Here is a 20,018-nt window from a genome sequence, read left to right as displayed (position 1 = left end):
CAAAAATTTTATGCTTTATGCACATTTAAGGCTATAAAAATATATTATTTTCCCCGCATTTTTTATTCTAAGGAAACATATTTTACTATGCCATACACAGTCCTATACTTGCTTTCCACAATATTTATTTTGGGGTTGTCTCGCTCTTGTCCCCCAGGCTGGAGTGCAATGGCGCAATCTTGACTCACCGCAACCTCCGCCTCCCAGGTTCAAGTGATTCTCTTTCCTCAGCCTCCTGAGTAGCTGGGATTACAGGCACCTGCCACCACACTCAGCTAATTTTTGTAATTTTAGTAGAGATGGGGTTTCATCATGTTGGCCAGGCTGGTCTAGAACTCCTCACCTCAGGTGATCGGCCTGCCTCGGTCTCCCAGAGTGCAGGGATTAGAGGCGTGAGCCACTGCGCCCGGCCTATTTTGGAGATTTGCTCATAACAATACTTAAAAGGCATCTTCATTTTGTTTTCACAACTGCCTACATTTTCACTGCATGAACATATCATCATTTATTTAACTAGTTTTCTATTGATGACTACTTAGGTTGTTTCTAATCTTTAATTATTACAAGCAACACTGCAATGACTAACCTTATACATGAGGTGTCGGCAAACTGTTTCTGTAAAGGGCCAGATAGTACATATTTTAGGCATTGCAGGCCATATGGTCTCTGTCACAGCTGAATTCTGCCATTGTAGCATGAAAGCAGTCATTGACAATATGTCTACATAAGCAAATGGGCATGGTTTTTTTTTTTCCAATTATTATTTTTTATTTTAATAGGTTTTTGGTGAACAAGTGGTATTTGGATACATTAATAAGTCCTTTAGTGGTGATTTCTGAGATTATGCTGCACTCATCACTCGAGCAGTGTACACTGTACCCAATGTATAGTCTTTAAAAAATTTTTTTTATTATACTTTAAGTTCTAGGATACATGTGCAGAATGTGCAGGTTTGTTACATAGGTATACATGTGCCATGGTGGTTTGCTGAATCCATCAACCTGTCATCTACATTAGGTATTTCTCCTAATAGTATCCCTCCTCTAGGCCCCCCACCCACTGACAGGCCCCAGTGTGTAATGTTCCCCTCCTTGTGTCAGTATGTTCTCATTGTTCAACTCCCACTTATGAATGAGAACATACAGTGTTTGGTTTTCTGTTCCTGTGTTAGTTTGCTGAGAATGATGGGTTTCCAACTTCATCCATGTCCCTGCAAAGAACATAAACTTATCCTTTTTTGTGGTTGCATAGTATTCCATAGTGTATATATGCCACATTTTCTTTATCCAGTCTATCATTGATGGGCATTTGGGTCAGCTCCAAGTCTTTTGCTATTATGAACAGTGCTGCAATAAACATACATGTGCATGTATCATTATAGTAGAATGATTTATCATCTTTTGGGTATATACTCAGTAATGGGATTGCTGGATCAAATGGTATTTCTGGTTTTAGATCCTTGAGGAATGGCCACACTGTCTTCCACAATGGTTGAACTAATTTGCACTCCCACCAACGATGTAAAAGCATTCCTATTTCTCCACATCCTCTCCAGCACCTGTCATTTCCTGACTTCTTAATGATCTCCATTTTAACTGCCTGAGATGGTATCTCATTGTGGTTTTGATTTGTATTTCTCTAATGACCAGTGATGATGAGCTTTTTTTAATGTTTGTTGACCCCATAAATGTTTTCTTTTGAGAAGTGTCTGTTCATATCCTTTGCCCACTTTTGATGGGATTGTTTTTTTCTTGTAAATTTGTTTAAGTTCTTTGTAGATTCTGGATATTAGCCCTTTGTCAGGATGCATAGATTGTAAAAATTTTCTCCCATTCTGTAGGCTGCCTGTTCACTCTGATGATAGTTTCTTTTGCTGTGCAGACGCTCTTTAGTTTAATTAGATCCTGGCAAATGGGCATGGTTGTTTTAAATAAAACCTTATTTACAAATGTAAGAATTGGGCTTAATTTGGTCAGGGTTTTTATAATTTGTTGATGTTATATATGAGATGACATCCATAGGATAAATTCCTAAGAGAATAGATTCATTTCTAAATTTGATAGATTTGACCAAATTACTTTTCACTGAGATTATATCAATCACCATTCCCAACAGCAATATATGGAGGGCTGCTTCCCCAGCACTTCAGCAATTCAGCATGTTCACGGCAACTTTTGAGGGTTTTGCCAATTTTGTAGGAAAGGGTGCCTCAGTATACTTTTCATTTCAATTTCTCTTCTGATGAATGAAATTGAGCAAATACAAGAACCATTTGTTTTCTATTGGATAATTGGTATTTTATTCAATTGTAGGAGTTTTTACACAATAGGAAGATAAGCTCTTTCTCTGATGAGTTGAAAATTTTTCTAGTGTTATTTATCCTTTGACTTGATTTATGGTGTTTGCATTTTAAATCAATGAAAAGGTTTTGTTTATATATAGTTACATTAATTAATCTTGTTTTTTTTTTAGGGATTCTAGATTTTGTAAACAGTTGAAAGTTCTACCACACTCAAAAGCTATGAAAGAATTCTCTCTTATTATCTTATAATTTCATGTATTTCAAACTTTTATTTGTTTGAAATTAAGTCACATATGAAGTATGGATCCATTTTTTCCTTCCTACTGGTTACCAAATTGACCCCATGATATTTAGCAATTATTCTACCTAATGGAAAGTGCATTTATTTCCTTTTTTGTTCTATGGATTACAATTTTGGTTCTGTCCACATGATGGCACCACATCCTCCCCCCAAAAAATCATTTTCTCAGTTGGAAAGAAAACACTATAAGACTTACGAAGCGTTAATATTTTATTAAATGCCTCCATGTTGTGGAAAACAGACCTGAATTTCACATGGAATGTTCAATAATTTATCAAATATTGAAGTCCATTTGGTAAAGATACATACCATAGTGTATGCTAATCAAAGAAGTAATAGAATTTTTTTTTTTTTTAATCACGACAATCTATTCTTCAATTTTTTCTTAGGCCACAAATGAATACACATACACCTACACATATATGTACACAAATACACACACACACACATATAGTTTATTATCAACCACAAAGACATGGTGTGTAAACTAGCTTTGAGAAATTCTAGTAATATTTTCTAAACCTGCAAGCCTTCTACATCTTAGAGAGTAGGTTTGCATAAATCTGGGAAGCAAAGGTCACCCCTAGGCTTATGAATAAAGAGGATGATTACGTAATTCTGAATTTCCACCCCTAAGCCCCACCCCTTATTCCATCCCTGACAATCTTGGGGTTAAAGTCTATTGTCACTTGTGAGAAACATGCCTGGACTTGCCCTGCACTCTTCAAAGAATCAAAAACAGAAGCGACAGCAAAGACTTTCCCTTTCTCCTCTACAATGGCAAAGCCTTTCCCTTTCTCCTCTCTAATGGCAATGAGCCTCCTTTCCACATTACGCTGGAAGTATCTGAGACATAGTATTTTTGTAAATGTTCTGTTAATGTTGACACCATACATACCTAAATTTGACAGTGGACTGCAGCAACCCTTTTTGTATGTACCTTCCAGGGATTCAATAATCTGGTATTCTAAAGGTCTCTGGAATTTAGCTTCAAACACTGTTTACCGTATCTTGTTAACATAGGTAAAAAGATTCAAGTGTGCTGCCAATTAACCTAACCTCGATGATCTAGTAAAAATATAGAATAGTTACTTAAATTCTCCAAGCCTCATCTATAATGAGATGAAGAGAGGGGATGAGAATACGCCACCTCAGATATGGCCCTGGAATAAGTATTATTTTGAGATAATTATTTTGAGAAGCAGCAGACCAAGGAGACGCTCTAAAAATGGCATATTACCCTTTTGTAAGGGAAACGTACATTTACTAAAAAAAAACAACAAAACAAAACCCCCCCCACAAGACTCCATTTGTAAGAGTGTCTCTTCTGTACCAGGAAGAGTGACTCTAAATCATGAAAAACTCATGAAAGAAGAAATAAGAAACCCCACTCCTATTTACCGTGCATTTCCTGGTCATGGTTCCTTAACTTGCCTGCCCCACACTCTTTTCTTTTGGTTTAGCTAAAGATAGTATTTAAGCCCGATTTTAAACCCTCTCTCATTTTCCTAGTTATCTCCCATGTATATATGAGACATACATGTTAACAAACTTCTTTGTTTTCTTGTTAATCTGTCTGGTTACAGGGACGCAGGCCAAAACTTTGAAAGGTAGAAAATTTTTTCCTTCCTTACAGTATTTCTCAGAATTGTTGTAGGATTAAATAAGGCATTTCAAAATACTGCACAGTCCTCAATAAATGTTACGCTATCGTAATTAGAGCAAGAAAACCAAACAAACAAACAAAAAAAATACGTGTTCCTAGGTCAAACTGCACAGTAAAATCTGGAAATTGGAAACTAAGCCGTGTTTGCACTCTCTGGCCTACGCTCTCTTCATCCTACCAATCCCCCTACCCCCAGAAAGTCTCGGATTGACTCTCCAGGAACCAGGGCAGTTCATGAGCCATCTCAACAGATGCATTCGGAAGAAGTCGTAGATGACTCTGCAAACTCACAATCGGCATCGATTTTTAGTACCAGTAACTGTCAAAGGCCCACAGTCGTCAACCGCTGCCCACTTCGACACCTGACGGCACTTCCGGAATATTCCACAAGATGGCGCCCTTGCTTTCCAACCTTCGGGCTACCGGCGGAGGACGCCTTGCCGAGGCGGCGACCTCGTTCTCCAAGGTTCAGGGGCTGACCTCAGACAGAGGCTCGCTCTAGAGGGACGGGCGGGGGCCAGCCAGGCCTCGAGTGGGATGCTGGCACTGTTGGCCGATCGGCCCGGGATCCCAGCTTGCGGGCCCGAGTCTGCCCCAGCGCGATGCGGCGATGGGCTCGAATGCCCGGCTCCCCGAATCCCGGCCTTTCACCCGCACGGCCTCGCCGCACTGCCCCAGCTGGACACCAGCGAGCGCGTCATGCGCGGGGCCTTGTCACACGGCCGGAGGAGGCCTGGCGTGCCCGTGCGGCGGGCTCCGGGCACCCTGATACCTTGACACAAGAGGCGCCGGGTCGTGGGGCGGCGGGGAAGGGCTGTGCGGGGGAGGGACTGCGTCTACACCCGCGCCCAACTCGCTCGGGTCACGGCATTGCCCTGACACCAGGCGGCTGGGGCGGGGTTGGGGCCAGGCGTCGGCCCTCGGGATTCTGTTTTGTACGCTGAGGCTCAGAGCCTTCGAAGAACGGGGCGGCAGGGCCCACAGACGGCCCTGAAGGCCTGCCCGTGGCTGCCAGAGTTCTCGGCGGCCGGCGTTCGAGGCGCGCGGCTCCGCTCGGAAGCGAGACCTAGGTGGCAGGACAGGACCTGCTTCCCGGCCAAGCGCGCTTGGCAGGCCATGGGGCGGGGCGTCGGCCGTGACGTGGTGTCGCGTATCGAGTCTCCGCCCCTTTCCCGCCGCCCAGTATATAAGACTTCGCCGAGCCTTCTCACTCGCACAAGTGGACCGGAGTGTGGGGTGCGCGTGGGCACCAGAGGAAGGGGTGCGAGAGCCACGGCCGACTCGGACGTGTGACCACGCCTAGAGGGTGGCAGCGGGCAGTGCTGGGCGGCAAGGAGACCATGGAGCTTTTGCGGACTATCACCTACCAGCCAGCCGCCAGCACCAAAATGTGCGAGCAGGGGCTGGGCAAGGGTTGCGGAGGGGACTCGAAGAAGAAGCGGCCGCCGCAGCCCCCCGAGGAATCGCAGCCACCTCAGTCCCAGGCGCAGGTGCCCCCGGCGGCCCCGCACCACCATCACCACCATTCGCACTCGGGGCCCGAGATCTCGCGGATTATCGTCGACCCCACGACGGGGAAGCGCTACTGCCGGGGCAAAGTGCTGGGAAAGGTGACAAGCGGAGGGCGTCGGGCTGCCGGGCGGGCGGGAGGTCTGCCCGGGCGACCCCAAGCCGGGCAGGCCTGCGGGGTCCCGCGCCCTTCGCTTCCAGGTTTTTCGGGGTTTAGATCCCAGCGCGAGGTGGGCTCCTCACCTGCTGCCTGGCTTTTGTGCACCGGCAGCGCTGGGGATCGGCTTTGCATTCCTTAGCCTCACAACTGTGTGCCACCCCGCAGCCCAGAGAAATGCATCTGGAGTCTGGAAGCGAGGGCTTTCTGTATCAGACATCTCTCCCTCCATCTGCTCCGAGGGAATTTTCCTAACAAGTCTCATCAGACATTTTTCATGTCTCCCCCCTCCAACTCCCTCCATAAAGCTCCCCTTTATATTATAGAAAGAAGAGAAACTGTTTGAAGTTGCTGTTTCCAGCAATGCGTTTCTCTTCATGAGGGAGCTTTAACGAAGTCGAATGCCTTCCTCTGACCACTCTCCTCCATTCCTCAATTTTTTTTGCTTTTCTTTTTTCCTATTTATTTATTTATTTTAAATATCTGCCGTCCATTTTTGTGCCATACTCAATTCCGTCTCGGCTTTGTTTCTTTTCAGGGTGGCTTTGCAAAATGTTACGAGATGACAGATTTGACAAATAACAAAGTCTACGCCGCAAAAATTATTCCTCACAGCAGAGTAGCTAAACCTCATCAAAGGGAAAAGGTGTGTATGACTCTTGAGTAAAATATTTTCTTTGTGTGCAAGGATGGCCCTTCCCTGTTAGGAAAATGTCTTCTGCATGTGTAATCACTGGCTTTTCCGAGGTGACTAGAGGTTAATAAGCCTTGCCTTGGTTTTTCATTTAGATTGACAAAGAAATAGAGCTTCACAGAATTCTTCATCATAAGCATGTAGTGCAGTTTTACCACTACTTTGAGGATAAAGAAAACATTTACATTCTCTTGGAATACTGCAGTAGAAGGGTAAGTGTCAAGTCCTATTTGAGAACATTTACTTACCCCCAATTAACATGGTATTCAAAAAGTATTTTATCCGGGATTTTAGCTGTGGCAGTATTTACACTGCAAAGTTAATTTTCATTGCATATCCTGCAAAGGGAAACCAGTGATTTTGATAACTGTTTGACACATTCTCTTTTTTCCTTCTTCTCTTCCTAGTCAATGGCTCATATTTTGAAAGCAAGAAAGGTGTTGACAGAGCCAGAAGTTCGATACTACCTCAGGCAGATTGTGTCTGGACTGAAATACCTTCATGAACAAGAAATCTTGCACAGAGATCTCAAACTAGGTAAGTCCTTGATGCCAAAAGCTGAGTTTTGTCTTAGAGTTCTTTTTTTCTCTCTGTCTTTTTTTACATATGAATGTTCTTAATTGGGATCTAGCGTCTGCAATCTTGCTTTTGAATGGGCGACTTTCATATAACAATTGGCTGCCTGGCTCCAGAGTGGATGTATGTGTACTTGGTTAGAATGCATTTTCAAAAGCATTCACATTTTTTTTTGTTTCATCTAGGGAACTTTTTTATTAATGAAGCCATGGAACTAAAAGTTGGGGACTTCGGTTTGGCGGCCAGGCTAGAACCCTTGGAACACAGAAGGAGGTAAGAGTCAAAAAGATGCATCCTAGTAGAGTTTTGTGGAGAGACCAAATATGCCTTCACTGTTTTGCATTTAATGTTTCAGAGGTCCAGTGATAAAATCTATAAATCATAGCAATGTTAATTTAAAGAAATACTAAATGCCCACTATGGACTAGGCAGAGCACCCTGTGCCTCTGAATTGATTATGAAAGCAGTCAATGAAGTCTTTTCTTGGCCTGAAATGTGTAAAATGCCACGATGTCCCTGGTTTTATTTGGTTAACCACACTTTGCATGTGGGCTAAAACAATGTGTGTGCATTTTAAAAAATTACCAAAACTCACTTGGTCAGATCTCAATTGTTCAGATGCTAAAAGTCAAATTTTTCCAAATAGAAATTCAGTGTAGATTTTAAGATTTTGTTTAAGATTTTGTCTCCCATCAAGTCACGTCAAGAGAACCAAGTTTAAATAGTGGAATAATTCCTAACATGATCTCAATATTTTGTCTTTCCAGAACGATATGTGGTACCCCAAACTATCTCTCTCCTGAAGTCCTGAACAAACAAGGACATGGCTGTGAATCAGACATTTGGGCCCTGGGCTGTGTAATGTAAGTAAATGCAGCAGAATAATTAAAAAGCGAATTTGGATTTCAATTTTAACACTTGAAAAGAGCTGCTTTATGACCATTGCTGAAGATGTATTTCTTTGCACACAGGTATACAATGTTACTAGGGAGGCCCCCATTTGAAACTACAAATCTCAAAGAAACTTATAGGTGCATAAGGGAAGCAAGGTATACAATGCCGTCCTCATTGCTGGCTCCTGCGAAGCACTTAATTGCTAGTATGTTGTCCAAAAACCCAGAGGATCGTCCCAGTTTGGATGACATCATTCGACATGACTTTTTTTTGCAGGTTGGTGCACTATCTTTTTTTTTTTTTTAATTACATGGTATTGATCCCAGTTACCTGACAGTTACTGAAGGCCTTTTCTAATGTTCCACAGGGCTTCACTCCAGACAGACTGTCTTCCAGCTGTTGTCACACAGTTCCAGATTTCCACTTATCAAGCCCAGCAAAGAATTTCTTTAAGAAAGCAGCTGCTGCTCTTTTTGGTGGCAAAAAAGACAAAGCAAGATATATTGACACACATAGTAAGTTAACAAGACTTCTTTTCCTTTTTGTACCCAATATTATATTTAAATTTGGTAAATTAGTTAAAAGAGAATTTTATAGTAGCATAACTTGGCCATATTTGCATATTCTTAAATGTTGATATTTATAGCATAATAAATCCATACCTTGAATTGTGATTGATAGCTTTTTATTTTGCAAACATTGAAGAGGGCTTTTGGGGTAGTTGCAGCTAATGGCAAAGGTAAAATGCTGTTTTTGCCCAGGATGGTCATAAGTTGGTCAATAATGCAAGAAGGAGAAAATATGGCTAACCCTGTTCCTACCTTGTTAAGATAGACTAATGTTTGTAATTCTGTTTCTTGATATACAGATAGAGTGTCTAAAGAAGATGAAGACATCTACAAGCTTAGGCATGATTTGAAAAAGACTTCAATAACTCAGCAACCCAGCAAACACAGGACAGATGAGGTGTGTTGGGAAAGATTAAAGTAGATATTCACACTTTACATTACTTCCACTCTTTATTAAATAGCTCTTGGACTATGATTATCATGGTTCAAAAATGTCATATTTACTAAAGTTTTTCTTCAAACCCTTTGAAAGGGAAGTTAAAACTAAAAGGAAGTCTTTCAGTTTTACAGTGCATGCAAGTACGTTATTGCGTTATCTTTTATCTGGCTTGTCTCCGTTGCTTTTTGATAAGCTTTCCCAGCAATTGCCTCACTCTTCATCTTAATCTGGAATTCTCAGCCTTAAATGAATTTAGATGCTTGACTCATCGCATAAATCTTCTCTCTCCTAAGGAGCTCCAACCACCTACCACCACAGTTGCCAGGTCTGGAACACCCGCAGTAGAAAACAAGCAGCAGATTGGGGATGCTATTCGGATGATAGTCAGAGGGACTCTTGGCAGCTGCAGCAGCAGCAGTGAATGTAAGTGGTTGTCAGTCATATTTTAAATAACAAAACTCTAAATGCCAGTGCTAAATACATAATAATTGAAGTCAATTTACTTTGTAGCTTAATCTAACATAGAAGTAGTAAGCTTACAGGAATTGGAAAATAATCTTGAGTTCTATGTCTTTTGAATTAATGGAGTGAAACTTGGCATCTACCAAACCTGAGGTTTTATTGCTAAAATATTGTATAACTTGAAACATTTCTCTCTGCCTTTTCAGGCCTTGAAGACAGTACAATGGGAAGTGTTGCAGACACAGTGGCAAGAGTTCTTCGGGGATGTCTGGAAAACATGCCAGAAGCCGATTGCATTCCCAAAGAGCAGTTGAGCACATCATTTCAGTGGGTCACCAAATGGGTTGATTACTCTAACAAATACGGCTTTGGGTACCAGCTTTCAGACCACACCGTCGGTGTCCTTTTCAACAATGGTGCTCACATGAGCCTCCTTCCAGACAAAAAGTAAGTGTATCAATTAATGAAATCCTGTCAGTTCTCTAGTCTTGCACTAAAGAAATCTAAAAACAGTGATTAACTGCTTCTATTTTTTTTCCTCTTCTCTCCCTTTCGTTCCTGTTTTTATAGAACAGTTCACTATTACGCAGAGCTTGGCCAATGCTCAGTTTTCCCAGCAACAGATGCTCCTGAGCAATTTATTAGTCAAGTGACGGTGCTGAAATACTTTTCTCATTACATGGAGGAGAACCTCATGGATGTAAGTACTGTGACTTTAGAGTGGTGACATTTGAAGTGTAGTCCACAGAGCAGTAGCATCTGCATCACTTTGAAGCTTGTTAGAAACAGATTCTCCTGTCCTATCCTTGATGTACTGAATCAGAATCTCTGGGAGGTGGAGGCAGGGATTTCCAAAGCCACTCTGATGCTTGCTTAAGTTTGAGAGGATTTTCTTAGAATAATAATAGAGTGCATGCTACAAAATCTTTGTAGGCACTAACTCACTCTCCTAATCTCTTCCAGGGTGGAGATCTGCCTAGTGTTACTGATATTCGAAGACCTCGGCTCTACCTCCTTCAGTGGCTAAAATCTGATAAGGCCCTAATGATGCTCTTTAATGATGGCACCTTTCAGGTAAATGAACTCTTCAGGAAAGCGCATGTTTAGGTCCTACACAGAAAAATTTGTGCCTAGCTAGTTTAGTAATTGACTGAATTTTTCGAATTCTTGAATATTTTGAGAGATCTAATATCTATGTTTATTTTTTAAGGTGAATTTCTACCACGATCATACAAAAATAATCATCTGTAGCCAAAATGAAGAATACCTTCTCACTTACATCAATGAGGACAGGATATCTACAACTTTCAGACTGACAACTCTGCTGATGTCTGGCTGTTCTTCAGAATTAAAAAATCGAATGGAATATGCCCTGAACATGCTCTTACAAAGATGTAACTGAAAGACTTTTCGAATGGACCCTATGGGACTCCTCTTTTCCACTGTGAGATCTACAGGGAAGCCAGTAGAATGATCTAGAGCATGCTGAAGAAGATGGACATGTGGTGGTACGAAAACAATTCCCCTGTGGCCTGCTGGACTGGGTGGAACCAGAACAGGCTAAGGCATACAGTTCTTGACTTTGGACAATCCAAGAGTGAACCAGAATGCAGTTTTCGTTGAGATACCTGTTTTAAAAGGGTTTTCAGACAATTTTGCAGAAAGGTGCATTGATTCTTAAATTCTCTCTGTTGAGAGCATTTCAGCCAGAGGACTTGGAACTGTGAATATACTTCCTGAAGGGGAGGGAGAAGGGAGGAAGCTCCCATGTTGTTTAAAGGCTGTAATTGGAGCAGCTTTTGGCTGCGTAACTGTGAACTATGGCCATATATAATTTTTTTTTCATTAATTTTTGAAGATACTTGTGGCTGGAAAAGTGCATTCCTTGTTAATAAACTTTTTATTTATTACAGCCCAAAGAGCAGTATTTATTATCAAAATGTCTTTTTTTTTTTATGTTGACCATTTTAAACTGTTGGCAATAAAGAGTATGAAAAAGCAGAAATAATGGTTTCCTGTCTTTAGTAGAACTCCACCACATCATGACATTTTTTGATAATGTCATGCCAAGCAGTGCCAAGAAGCCACTGAGTATAGAAGCATACTCGAAAGTTAGATCTTTAATTTTTTCTAACTACAGTTTCTAGGAAGTCTAATACCTGAATTACAATCATAAACTTTCAGAGTAGATCTAGCTTGAGAACACCATTCTTGTTACAACCAAAATATAAGCCTTCTACAAAATCCAAACCCAATTTCTCTCTAGTATTTCTTTAAAACTTGTTTAGCTTGGAGGTAAAGCCAGAGTAAACAGATCTCTGTTGTTAAGTGTCAGTAGGTACAGGAAGTTTATCTTAATATGGGCAAAACTCTGAATTAGAGTGCATGCACCACCTAAACATATTACTCAGCATAAACCTGCCTAAACACTTCCAGTGCCGCTGGCAGTACAAGCACATAATTCCAGTAGTGAGAAATTCTTTGTGAATAAGTCATTTTATTTTCCTTCTGGTGCATGGTAGTTGAGGAGTGGTATGGGAACCAAGTTATGGTTTGGGGTCCATCTTTTGAACTTAAATTATCTAAGAGGTAGATCTGAGGTTTTCTTTTTCAGTGGGATCTACTCTTTGACAAGTGTAGTAAAGGAAAGCTGCTCATCCTGTTACTCAACTTACAGGGATCTGCATAAGATGTAAATATTTTTTGTTCAATTGTAATCCCACTATAAGGAAAATACTGTCCTATGAAAAGAAGTGCTTTGGTTTGTTAAGGCTGTGTTTACAATGTGATCCTGTACAGCATAGTATAGAGATGCCAGTTGCACTTTTACATTTTTCTAAAATTGTTAAAACTCCACCTGGTATATTGTATTAATAAAAGCCAAATCCAGGGAATATGAGTATTTCACAAGTCCTAGACTAACTCCTGCTGGCTGGAGTTCTCTGGCCATGTATACAAATTCAGTTGTATTTTTATAAGCAGAGAAGAAATAATAGTTTCCAAATAGAAAATGTTCCTTCCTTTTGAGTTTCAAAGTGGAAGATTGTGTATTACATCATGATTTCAAAATACACACTTAGCATTCTTACATGTACTGAGCATCTGCTGTGTGCCACATCCAGGGCCTGGCACTGGAGACACAGAGTGAACCCAAGGCCCCCCTGCCCTCAAGGAAGTCACAGTGGAATGGAGAAGACAGGGCATTTACCTATTAGTGTGATAAGTGGTGTGATTTTATGATAAAGGTGTGTACTGGATGTTGTGGGAACTCAGCAGGAATCATGAGGAAGAAGCCCCGGGCATGGGCTGGGCTCAGTGAATAGATTCCAGAGAAGAAATTTGTTTTTACTGAGTTTGAAAATGAGTGGGGGTTAAATAGAAGTATGTGATGGGGAAGAGTGTTATAAGCAGTGGGAATAGCATGTACAGAAGCCGGGGGGATGGAAGAGTTCACAGAAGTGGGTGTGCAAGTCTGAAGTATTATAGAAAAAGGCTGGAAGACATGAATGGTGCAACCCATGGCTTTTAGGCTGCATTTTGAAGGCTATGCCAAACTACTGAGAAATTTCAAGGAGGAAAGTGACAGTATTTCAGATTCCTAAAATTTATTCTGGGAGCATAGGAGACAGGGGTGGGGAACAAGGTGGAAACAGCCCAAACAGTAAAGAAATTAACGCCGTGACTCAGGTGAGAAAGGACCTGAGACTTAATGAAAAGGAGCAAAGGAAGAGTTAGGCAGTACCTCATTTGGCCCACCCAATTCATTTCAATGTTCCCAGTACAGAGCATAAGATCTGGTACTGGACAGTCAACTATCAAATGAACGAGTAAATGAAGATTGATTTGGGAGGAACTTAGAAAGTTGATTTTAACAGGATCTGGAGCCTGGTTGAATGTGGTGCCTAAGAAAGAAGGTGAGGTGTAGAAAGATTGGCTGAGGGAGTCAGTGGGGGAAGGGTTGCATTCTTGGGCCATTAACTATAGCAAATTAGGAATATAGAAGGAAGAGCTTGATGGAAAAATATAGTGAGTTTTAGACATTTCAAATCAGATTTGTATGAGGCTGCCCACATAGGTCCAGAAAACAGTGGATATGCAGGTCTACATCTCAAGAGAAAGCAACATTTGGAAGTAACTAACTTTTGGAGAACATCATGGGAGTGAACGAGAACACGTAAGGATGGATTTCTGTCACCCCTTCTTCCCAACTGCATTTCTAGGGGAGGAGTGCAGAGGACGTCTCCATAAAACATAACAGTGTTGATAAATCTTTGCCATGGGAGAAGGAGAATAAAAGATTCCCAAATAAATTACCCTTCCAAATAAGGGTACCCTGAATTCCACAATAAACAACAGTAAAATAATAGATTTCTTTAATGAACACCTTTGATCCCCAGGAATGTTTCTCCATTAGCCCTCACAAATCCTAAAGATTTGGTAGTTTTGTTGTATGTCCCAGCTATAGGGGAGGCTGAGGCAGGAGGGTTGCTTGAGCCCAGAGGTTTGAGGTTGCAGTAAGCTATGACCATGCCACTGCACTCTAGTCTGGGTGACAGAGGGAGACCTTGTTTCTTAAAAAATAACATAACACATACCCTCAACTAAACTTGGTGTGGCCACGACAGTAACCTTGATCTTAGGTTATTTAACATTTACGACTTTTAACTCTTAGTCCCGTCAACCCTTCAAGAAATATTTCTGAATGTAACCTCATGTCAGCTAGGGAGGAAGCATACTCCAGTGGAAAAGCTTTGGAGTCAAGTCTTGAGTCCGAATTTCTGTTCAACCACATGTTAATAATGCGATCTTCAGTAAATACCTAATCTCTCTAAGCTTCTGTTTTCTCATCTGTGAAGATACAATAATAATAAAACACTTGCACATCAAAGGTACTCAATAAGTATTTGTTCCTCTTCTTGTTCTGTTTCTTCTGCCTCTTTCCACATCTGTAATGGCAGGAACCCTAATTATCTAGAAAAGAAAATAACTGACTCATTCTAGTTTCTCCCACTTTCAGTCCTGTGTAAGTTGTGATCAAGTCTTCAGTTCTGTGTAAGTCGTGATCCAGTTGGGATCACTTTGGGACTCTCAGAGAGAAGGAATCTAATGGAGATTGTTGGTTATACAGATGATAGAAGAGATCGGTGGTGAGGCAACCCAGAGATTCACAGCAGCAGGAAAGCATTACTATCCCAATGGCTAGAGAGACCCAGAGAAAAAGTCACGTCACTAGAGCCCAGAACTGAGTCTTCTGGGAGAAACTAGAATCATGATGGTCACTGCCTACCAGGATTTTGAGATCATGGGACAAATGTCGTCGCTGCTTGAGATGACTCCTGTGCCTATTTGGGTGAGAAAAAAGGGGGACAAAATATTTTGGATTCTTTCTTCCTCTTGCCCTCCAATCTCCCATTGACCAAATGACCTGAAAGTCAGTAGAAAAAAATAGCCTTGGAAATACAGTTTTAAGGTCATTGTAATATTGCAAAATAAAGCAGAGGAAGGGCAGAGAATGAATCTGAGCCTTAACCAGCATATTAACGCCCTACCTTTCTTTCTTAGTTTTTCTCTTCCATGAATCTTGTACCATTTCTACCTTCTCCTTCTCTTAAATACCGAAGTGACATAATTGCTAAGAGCTATAGTTAGCTAAGCAGCAGGATGACAGGCAGTAGAAGGTTGGAGAAGGAACAAAATTGCGTGGGTGATCATGAAGAATGGAGTCATTCCTGCTTTAGGCCTCTGTGATTTGTAACATCTTCAGACCATTTTTACCTTATAGAGATTTTAATCTCCTGAAAATAAGTGTGACTAAAAATGAATAGCTGCATCTTCATAAAGTACACAGAAAAACCAATGTTGGTATTTTATGGGTATCCCATGCATGAGAGAACCAGTATATTTCTAAACCTGGTAATAAACTCTTCTATAAACAGAAAGCTGTAGATTCCACTTTGTTTTTCCCGACTTGGAAGAGACTGTGGTCTATACATGTTTAGATTCATGCTTTGTTCTAGCCCTTCGTTATGTCTTATTAACTTTACTAATGGAAGGCATCTCTTTGTTTGAATTGCCACAATTTAATTGTATTAGTGAACTCAAATTAAAAAGACAAACTTCCATATGCAGTGTTAGAAAATAATATCATGGTTCATCAATGTCTGGAATTCAATTGAATAGAATAAATAGATTTTGCTCTGGGATTAGCCTGATAATACGTTTATATGTAAAACAAAATTGATTTTAATGATTGCAGTACAAAAACGTCACTTCTAAGTTGAGTTAAATTAACAAACTACGGATCTATCTATGCTATGAAGTACTACATGATTAGATATTTTAGCCCAGCCATGCAAGTTGGAACACATTCTCTGTTCCAAGCTTATAAAAAAATTAGTACTGTAAGAAATCAGGCAACAGGCCTGGGTCAGGGACGGTGGCTCACGCTTGTAATCGCAGCACTTTGGGAGGCAGGAGGATCACTTGAGGCCAGGAGTTCAAGACTAGCGTGGTCAACACAGTGATACCCCCTTTCTACATAAAATTTAAAAAATAGCTGGGCATGGTGGTGTGTGCCTATAGTCCCAGCTACTTGAGAGTCTGAGGTGAGAGGATAGTTTGAGCCGAGGGGTTTAAGGCTGTGGTGAGCCATGATCACAGTACTGCACTACAACCTGAGTGATAGAGCAAGACCTTGTTTCTATAAATAAACAAACAGACAATAAATAAGGCAACAGGCTTCAACGAAATAACTAAAATTGCCTTTCTTTTATACCCCTTTGAAATCAGTGGCAGCAGGATGACCTTTAAACTTATGATCATATAGACATGTTAGAAGAGTTTCAATGAGATACAAACTTATTATGTGATTTATGTGATCCTAGTAAATAGAAAAAATATGATAAGTATAGAACTATATGAATTTTGAAGAACTTTGAAACTACATGAAAGATCTTTAAATATTTCAAGAGATAAAGAAATGTAAAATCCAAACATGAGATAGGGTATCCTGGAGGGGAGTGCAGACAGAGAATGAGATAATAACATAACTACTGGTGTACTAATAAATGTTTGGCAGCTAACTTTTTCAGAGGTGACCAGAACCTTGATTTGTTGCATTTTCCAATTTCTGTGGTATAATTTCTTTTATCATGGTGGACTTCTCACTACCAGAATAATGTCACCGAACGCGGAGTTGGAAAGAGATGCACAGCAGTACAGCATTATAAAGTATTTCTAGCATATAGATGTAACAGACATAAATAACCTCAAGAAATAGATAATAATAAAATGTAGGGAAACAATTAGTGATGAGCTTAGAGTATTTGTTGCCTTTGTTTTTAACATAATTCATTTAATTGTAAGTTTCTATAATTACATAATGGTTGTGTTAACAACTGGCTTGCACAATTCCTGAAATTTTAACAATCACTCCTCACGAACCTTTTTAAACCAGCTCCAACATAACAATACTAATAATTTAAACCTGGGGATGTGAACTATATGTGGTCTGAGAAGTAGGATATCACTCCTATATTCTGAATAATTAATAGGTCTTGGTATGTTCTTTTAACATCTCAGACAGCACTGCAGTAAATATCTCAGTCTACAGCTATGGTTGTGTATATAAAATCTCAGCCAGCCTAGGTTACAAATAAAAAGTTTAATTTAGATAGCATAATAGCTTCTTTAGTAGTGAAGTACCATTTAATCTCAAGAAGACTTAGTATTAAGTACATAAGTATTTAAGATAAACTGAATCATGGAATTAATAATTTTTGTTACAGAAAGAATCTTTACATTTAACCCTAACATTGAAACTGTATGTTAATACTTCACATATAGTAATGTATTAGTACTATAATCCCAGTTAAAAACTGAAATTTAAGTAACTGACATGGCTTTAGAAATTTAAGCTGAAGTCTTATGACATTTAAATTTAGTATTAGATGATAACTTAAATTTATCATCTTATAAGTTTAATTTATTCAATTTATAAGAATGTTTGCATACTTAGGAGTACTTGTTACAGCAGACAATTGCAAAACAGTATTTAAAAAGGAAGTCAAGTATATTATAAATGCAATATAAAATATTAAAGGGAATGTAATTAAGTTTTAACTGGGATCCTATAATAGAGTCCTCTTAAAGTCTTTTGTTGAGATATAAAGACACAATGTAAATTTTTAAAATTCAACTTAAAAGTGCAAAGAAGAACTAGATGTTTAACTGAATGTCAGGTTTTTAAAACCAAATCCACTTCTGAGCATAAAAGTCAATCTCAAAAAAAACCAAACAAACCACAAAATCTCATTTGCAATCTGTTTTCCTGGGAATTTGTGTTTGTAGATGAATGTCAATATAATTTTCTGATAGAAGCGTGTAATTTTATTCCAGTAATATTCTTTTGAGAACATGACATGAGTAGAAATGAAAGGCAAAGATGGAATCCATGTAGAGAATAAGGTAAACCTTTAGAGCCGAGATTGGATATTGCCAGAGAATAGACATCTGCTTGAAGTACAGCGAGTTTTAGAGCGGGTTTTAAAATATTTTCAAGAAATTGTCATTAGTTAGTCACTGGGAGCTTTCAGATGAAAATTAAAATTTCTGACTTCCTTTGCAAAACTTCATGATCAGACAATATGATCAGACATTTCTACATATCAACAATCAGCTGGAGCTGAAAAGCGCCTGCCCCCAGAGAAGAGGCAGCTCTCTCCATGGACCTCGCTTGACTGACTCACTCAGCTGGTTCCTCAGATGTTTGAATGTGAGCCTAATGCAAAGTCAGGTGAAACTTTCAGGGGGCCTATTTCCAAGTTCTGTTTACAAAAGCTGATTTTAGTTCCAAAAAGTGTATTTTGGATGATTTTAGGGAAAGTGTGGGCTTCATCCTAAGCTACCTTCTGGCATTTTTAAGCATTATTGGTTTAAGAGGAGTTAAAGGTCAGGTAGTGATTTGGGATTGGGGCAGGGAAGCGCTGGATAGAGAAAGGCAGGTCCCTGGTTGGGCTCCATGCCTGGGCCTGTGCCCACGGACCTACGTGAGGACATTCATTTCTGTTTTCTGCCCAAATGTCACATTTCTCAAGACCACCCTAGCCCACCACACCCCCATCTTGTGCCTATTAAAACCCCGAGACCCTAGCGGGTACACACACAAGCACCTGTATGTGGAGAGGAACACACGGGCAGAAGAAGACACAAGCAGTTGGACATTGAGAGGAACGCACCACGGAAGAGCACATGGACAGGAATCAGCAGAGGCTCTTAGGCCATCCATCCGCGGAAGGATGAGGAGTTTGGCCTGGCGGTCAGAGGAGAGCCACTGAATGGCCGGACGCCAGGGGAAAACCACCTTCCCATTCCAACTCCCTTCTGGCTCCCCCATCTGCTGAGAGCTACTTCCACTCAGTAAACCCTTGCACTCTTTCTCCAAGCCTAGGTGTGATTTCTTTTGGTACATCAAGGCAAGAAACCCCAGGATATAGAAAGCCCTCTGTGCTTGCTGAGAGGTGAAGCCAGCTGGACTAGGAGTGGGGACTTAGAGAACTTTTCTGTCTAACTAGAGGATTGTAGATGCACCAATCAGTGCTCTATGTCTAGCTAAAGGATTGTAAATGCACCAATCAGCACTCTGTAAAAACACACCAATCAGCGCTCTGTGTCTAGCTAAAGAACAGTAAATGCACCAACAGCACTCTGTAAAAAGGCACCAATCAGCACTCTGTGTCTACATAAAGGATTGTAAATGCGCCAATCAGTACTCTGTAAAATGGACCAATCAGCAGGATGTGGGTGGGGCCAAATAAGGGAATAAAAGCTGGCCACCCTAGCCAGCAGTGGCAACCCACTCAGGTCTCCTTCCACGCTGTGGAAGCTTTGTTCTTTTGCTCTTCACAGAAAACTTTCTGCCGTTCACTCTTTGGGTCTGCACTATCTGTATGAGCTGTAACACTCACCTCAAGGACCTGCGGCTACATTCCTGAGGTCAGGGAGACCATGAACCCACTGGAAGGAAGAAACTCCGAACACATCTGATGGAATAAACTCTGGACACACCATCTTTAAGAGCTGTAACACTCACTGTGAAAGTCCATGGCTTCATTCTTGAAGTCAGCAAGACCAAGAACTCACTGGAAGGAATAAATTCTGGACACATTGCAATAAGTCAGGGGGTCTAATTGAGCTGATAAACACAAGCCACCTATAAATGGCCAAACTGAAAGAGCATATGGTAACACATGCCCGCTGGAACTTCAGGAGCTGTAAACATTCACCCCTAGATGCTGCCGTGGGGTCGGAGCCCCGGAGCCTGTCAGCACGTTCCCCCTAGAGATTTGACCAAAGAAGCAGGCCACACCCCCACTGAACACCCTGCTAGGGGCACAAGGGAACTTTTCCCGTTTTGGTAGCACTGAAAAGAAATGGAAGAATAAGTCTGAC

General features: G+C 40.7%; 1 protein-coding gene across 1 annotated transcript; it reads left to right on the top strand.

The window, feature by feature from the left end:
- Positions 1 to 5,308: 5,308 nt before the first annotated feature.
- On the top strand, positions 5,309 to 11,574 carry PLK2 (polo like kinase 2). Its single transcript, XM_033179621.1, has 14 exons — positions 5,309 to 5,879; positions 6,474 to 6,581; positions 6,725 to 6,841; positions 7,037 to 7,166; positions 7,391 to 7,478; positions 7,973 to 8,068; positions 8,177 to 8,375; positions 8,467 to 8,614; positions 8,968 to 9,065; positions 9,401 to 9,530; positions 9,776 to 10,016; positions 10,140 to 10,269; positions 10,533 to 10,643; positions 10,780 to 11,574. Exons 1-14 carry the CDS (start codon positions 5,610 to 5,612, stop codon positions 10,969 to 10,971), a joined length of 2,058 nt encoding a protein of 685 aa, XP_033035512.1. The 5' UTR covers positions 5,309 to 5,609; the 3' UTR covers positions 10,972 to 11,574.
- Positions 11,575 to 20,018: the final 8,444 nt, after the last annotated feature.

This window comes from Trachypithecus francoisi, unplaced genomic scaffold, assembly GCF_009764315.1.
Source record: "Trachypithecus francoisi isolate TF-2019V2 unplaced genomic scaffold, Tfra_2.0 Lachesis_group2, whole genome shotgun sequence".
In the NCBI taxonomy this organism is placed as follows: Eukaryota; Metazoa; Chordata; class Mammalia; order Primates; family Cercopithecidae; genus Trachypithecus; species Trachypithecus francoisi.
Note: the sequence above shows the minus strand (reverse complement) of the source record. Positions and strands in the feature narration are given on the sequence as shown.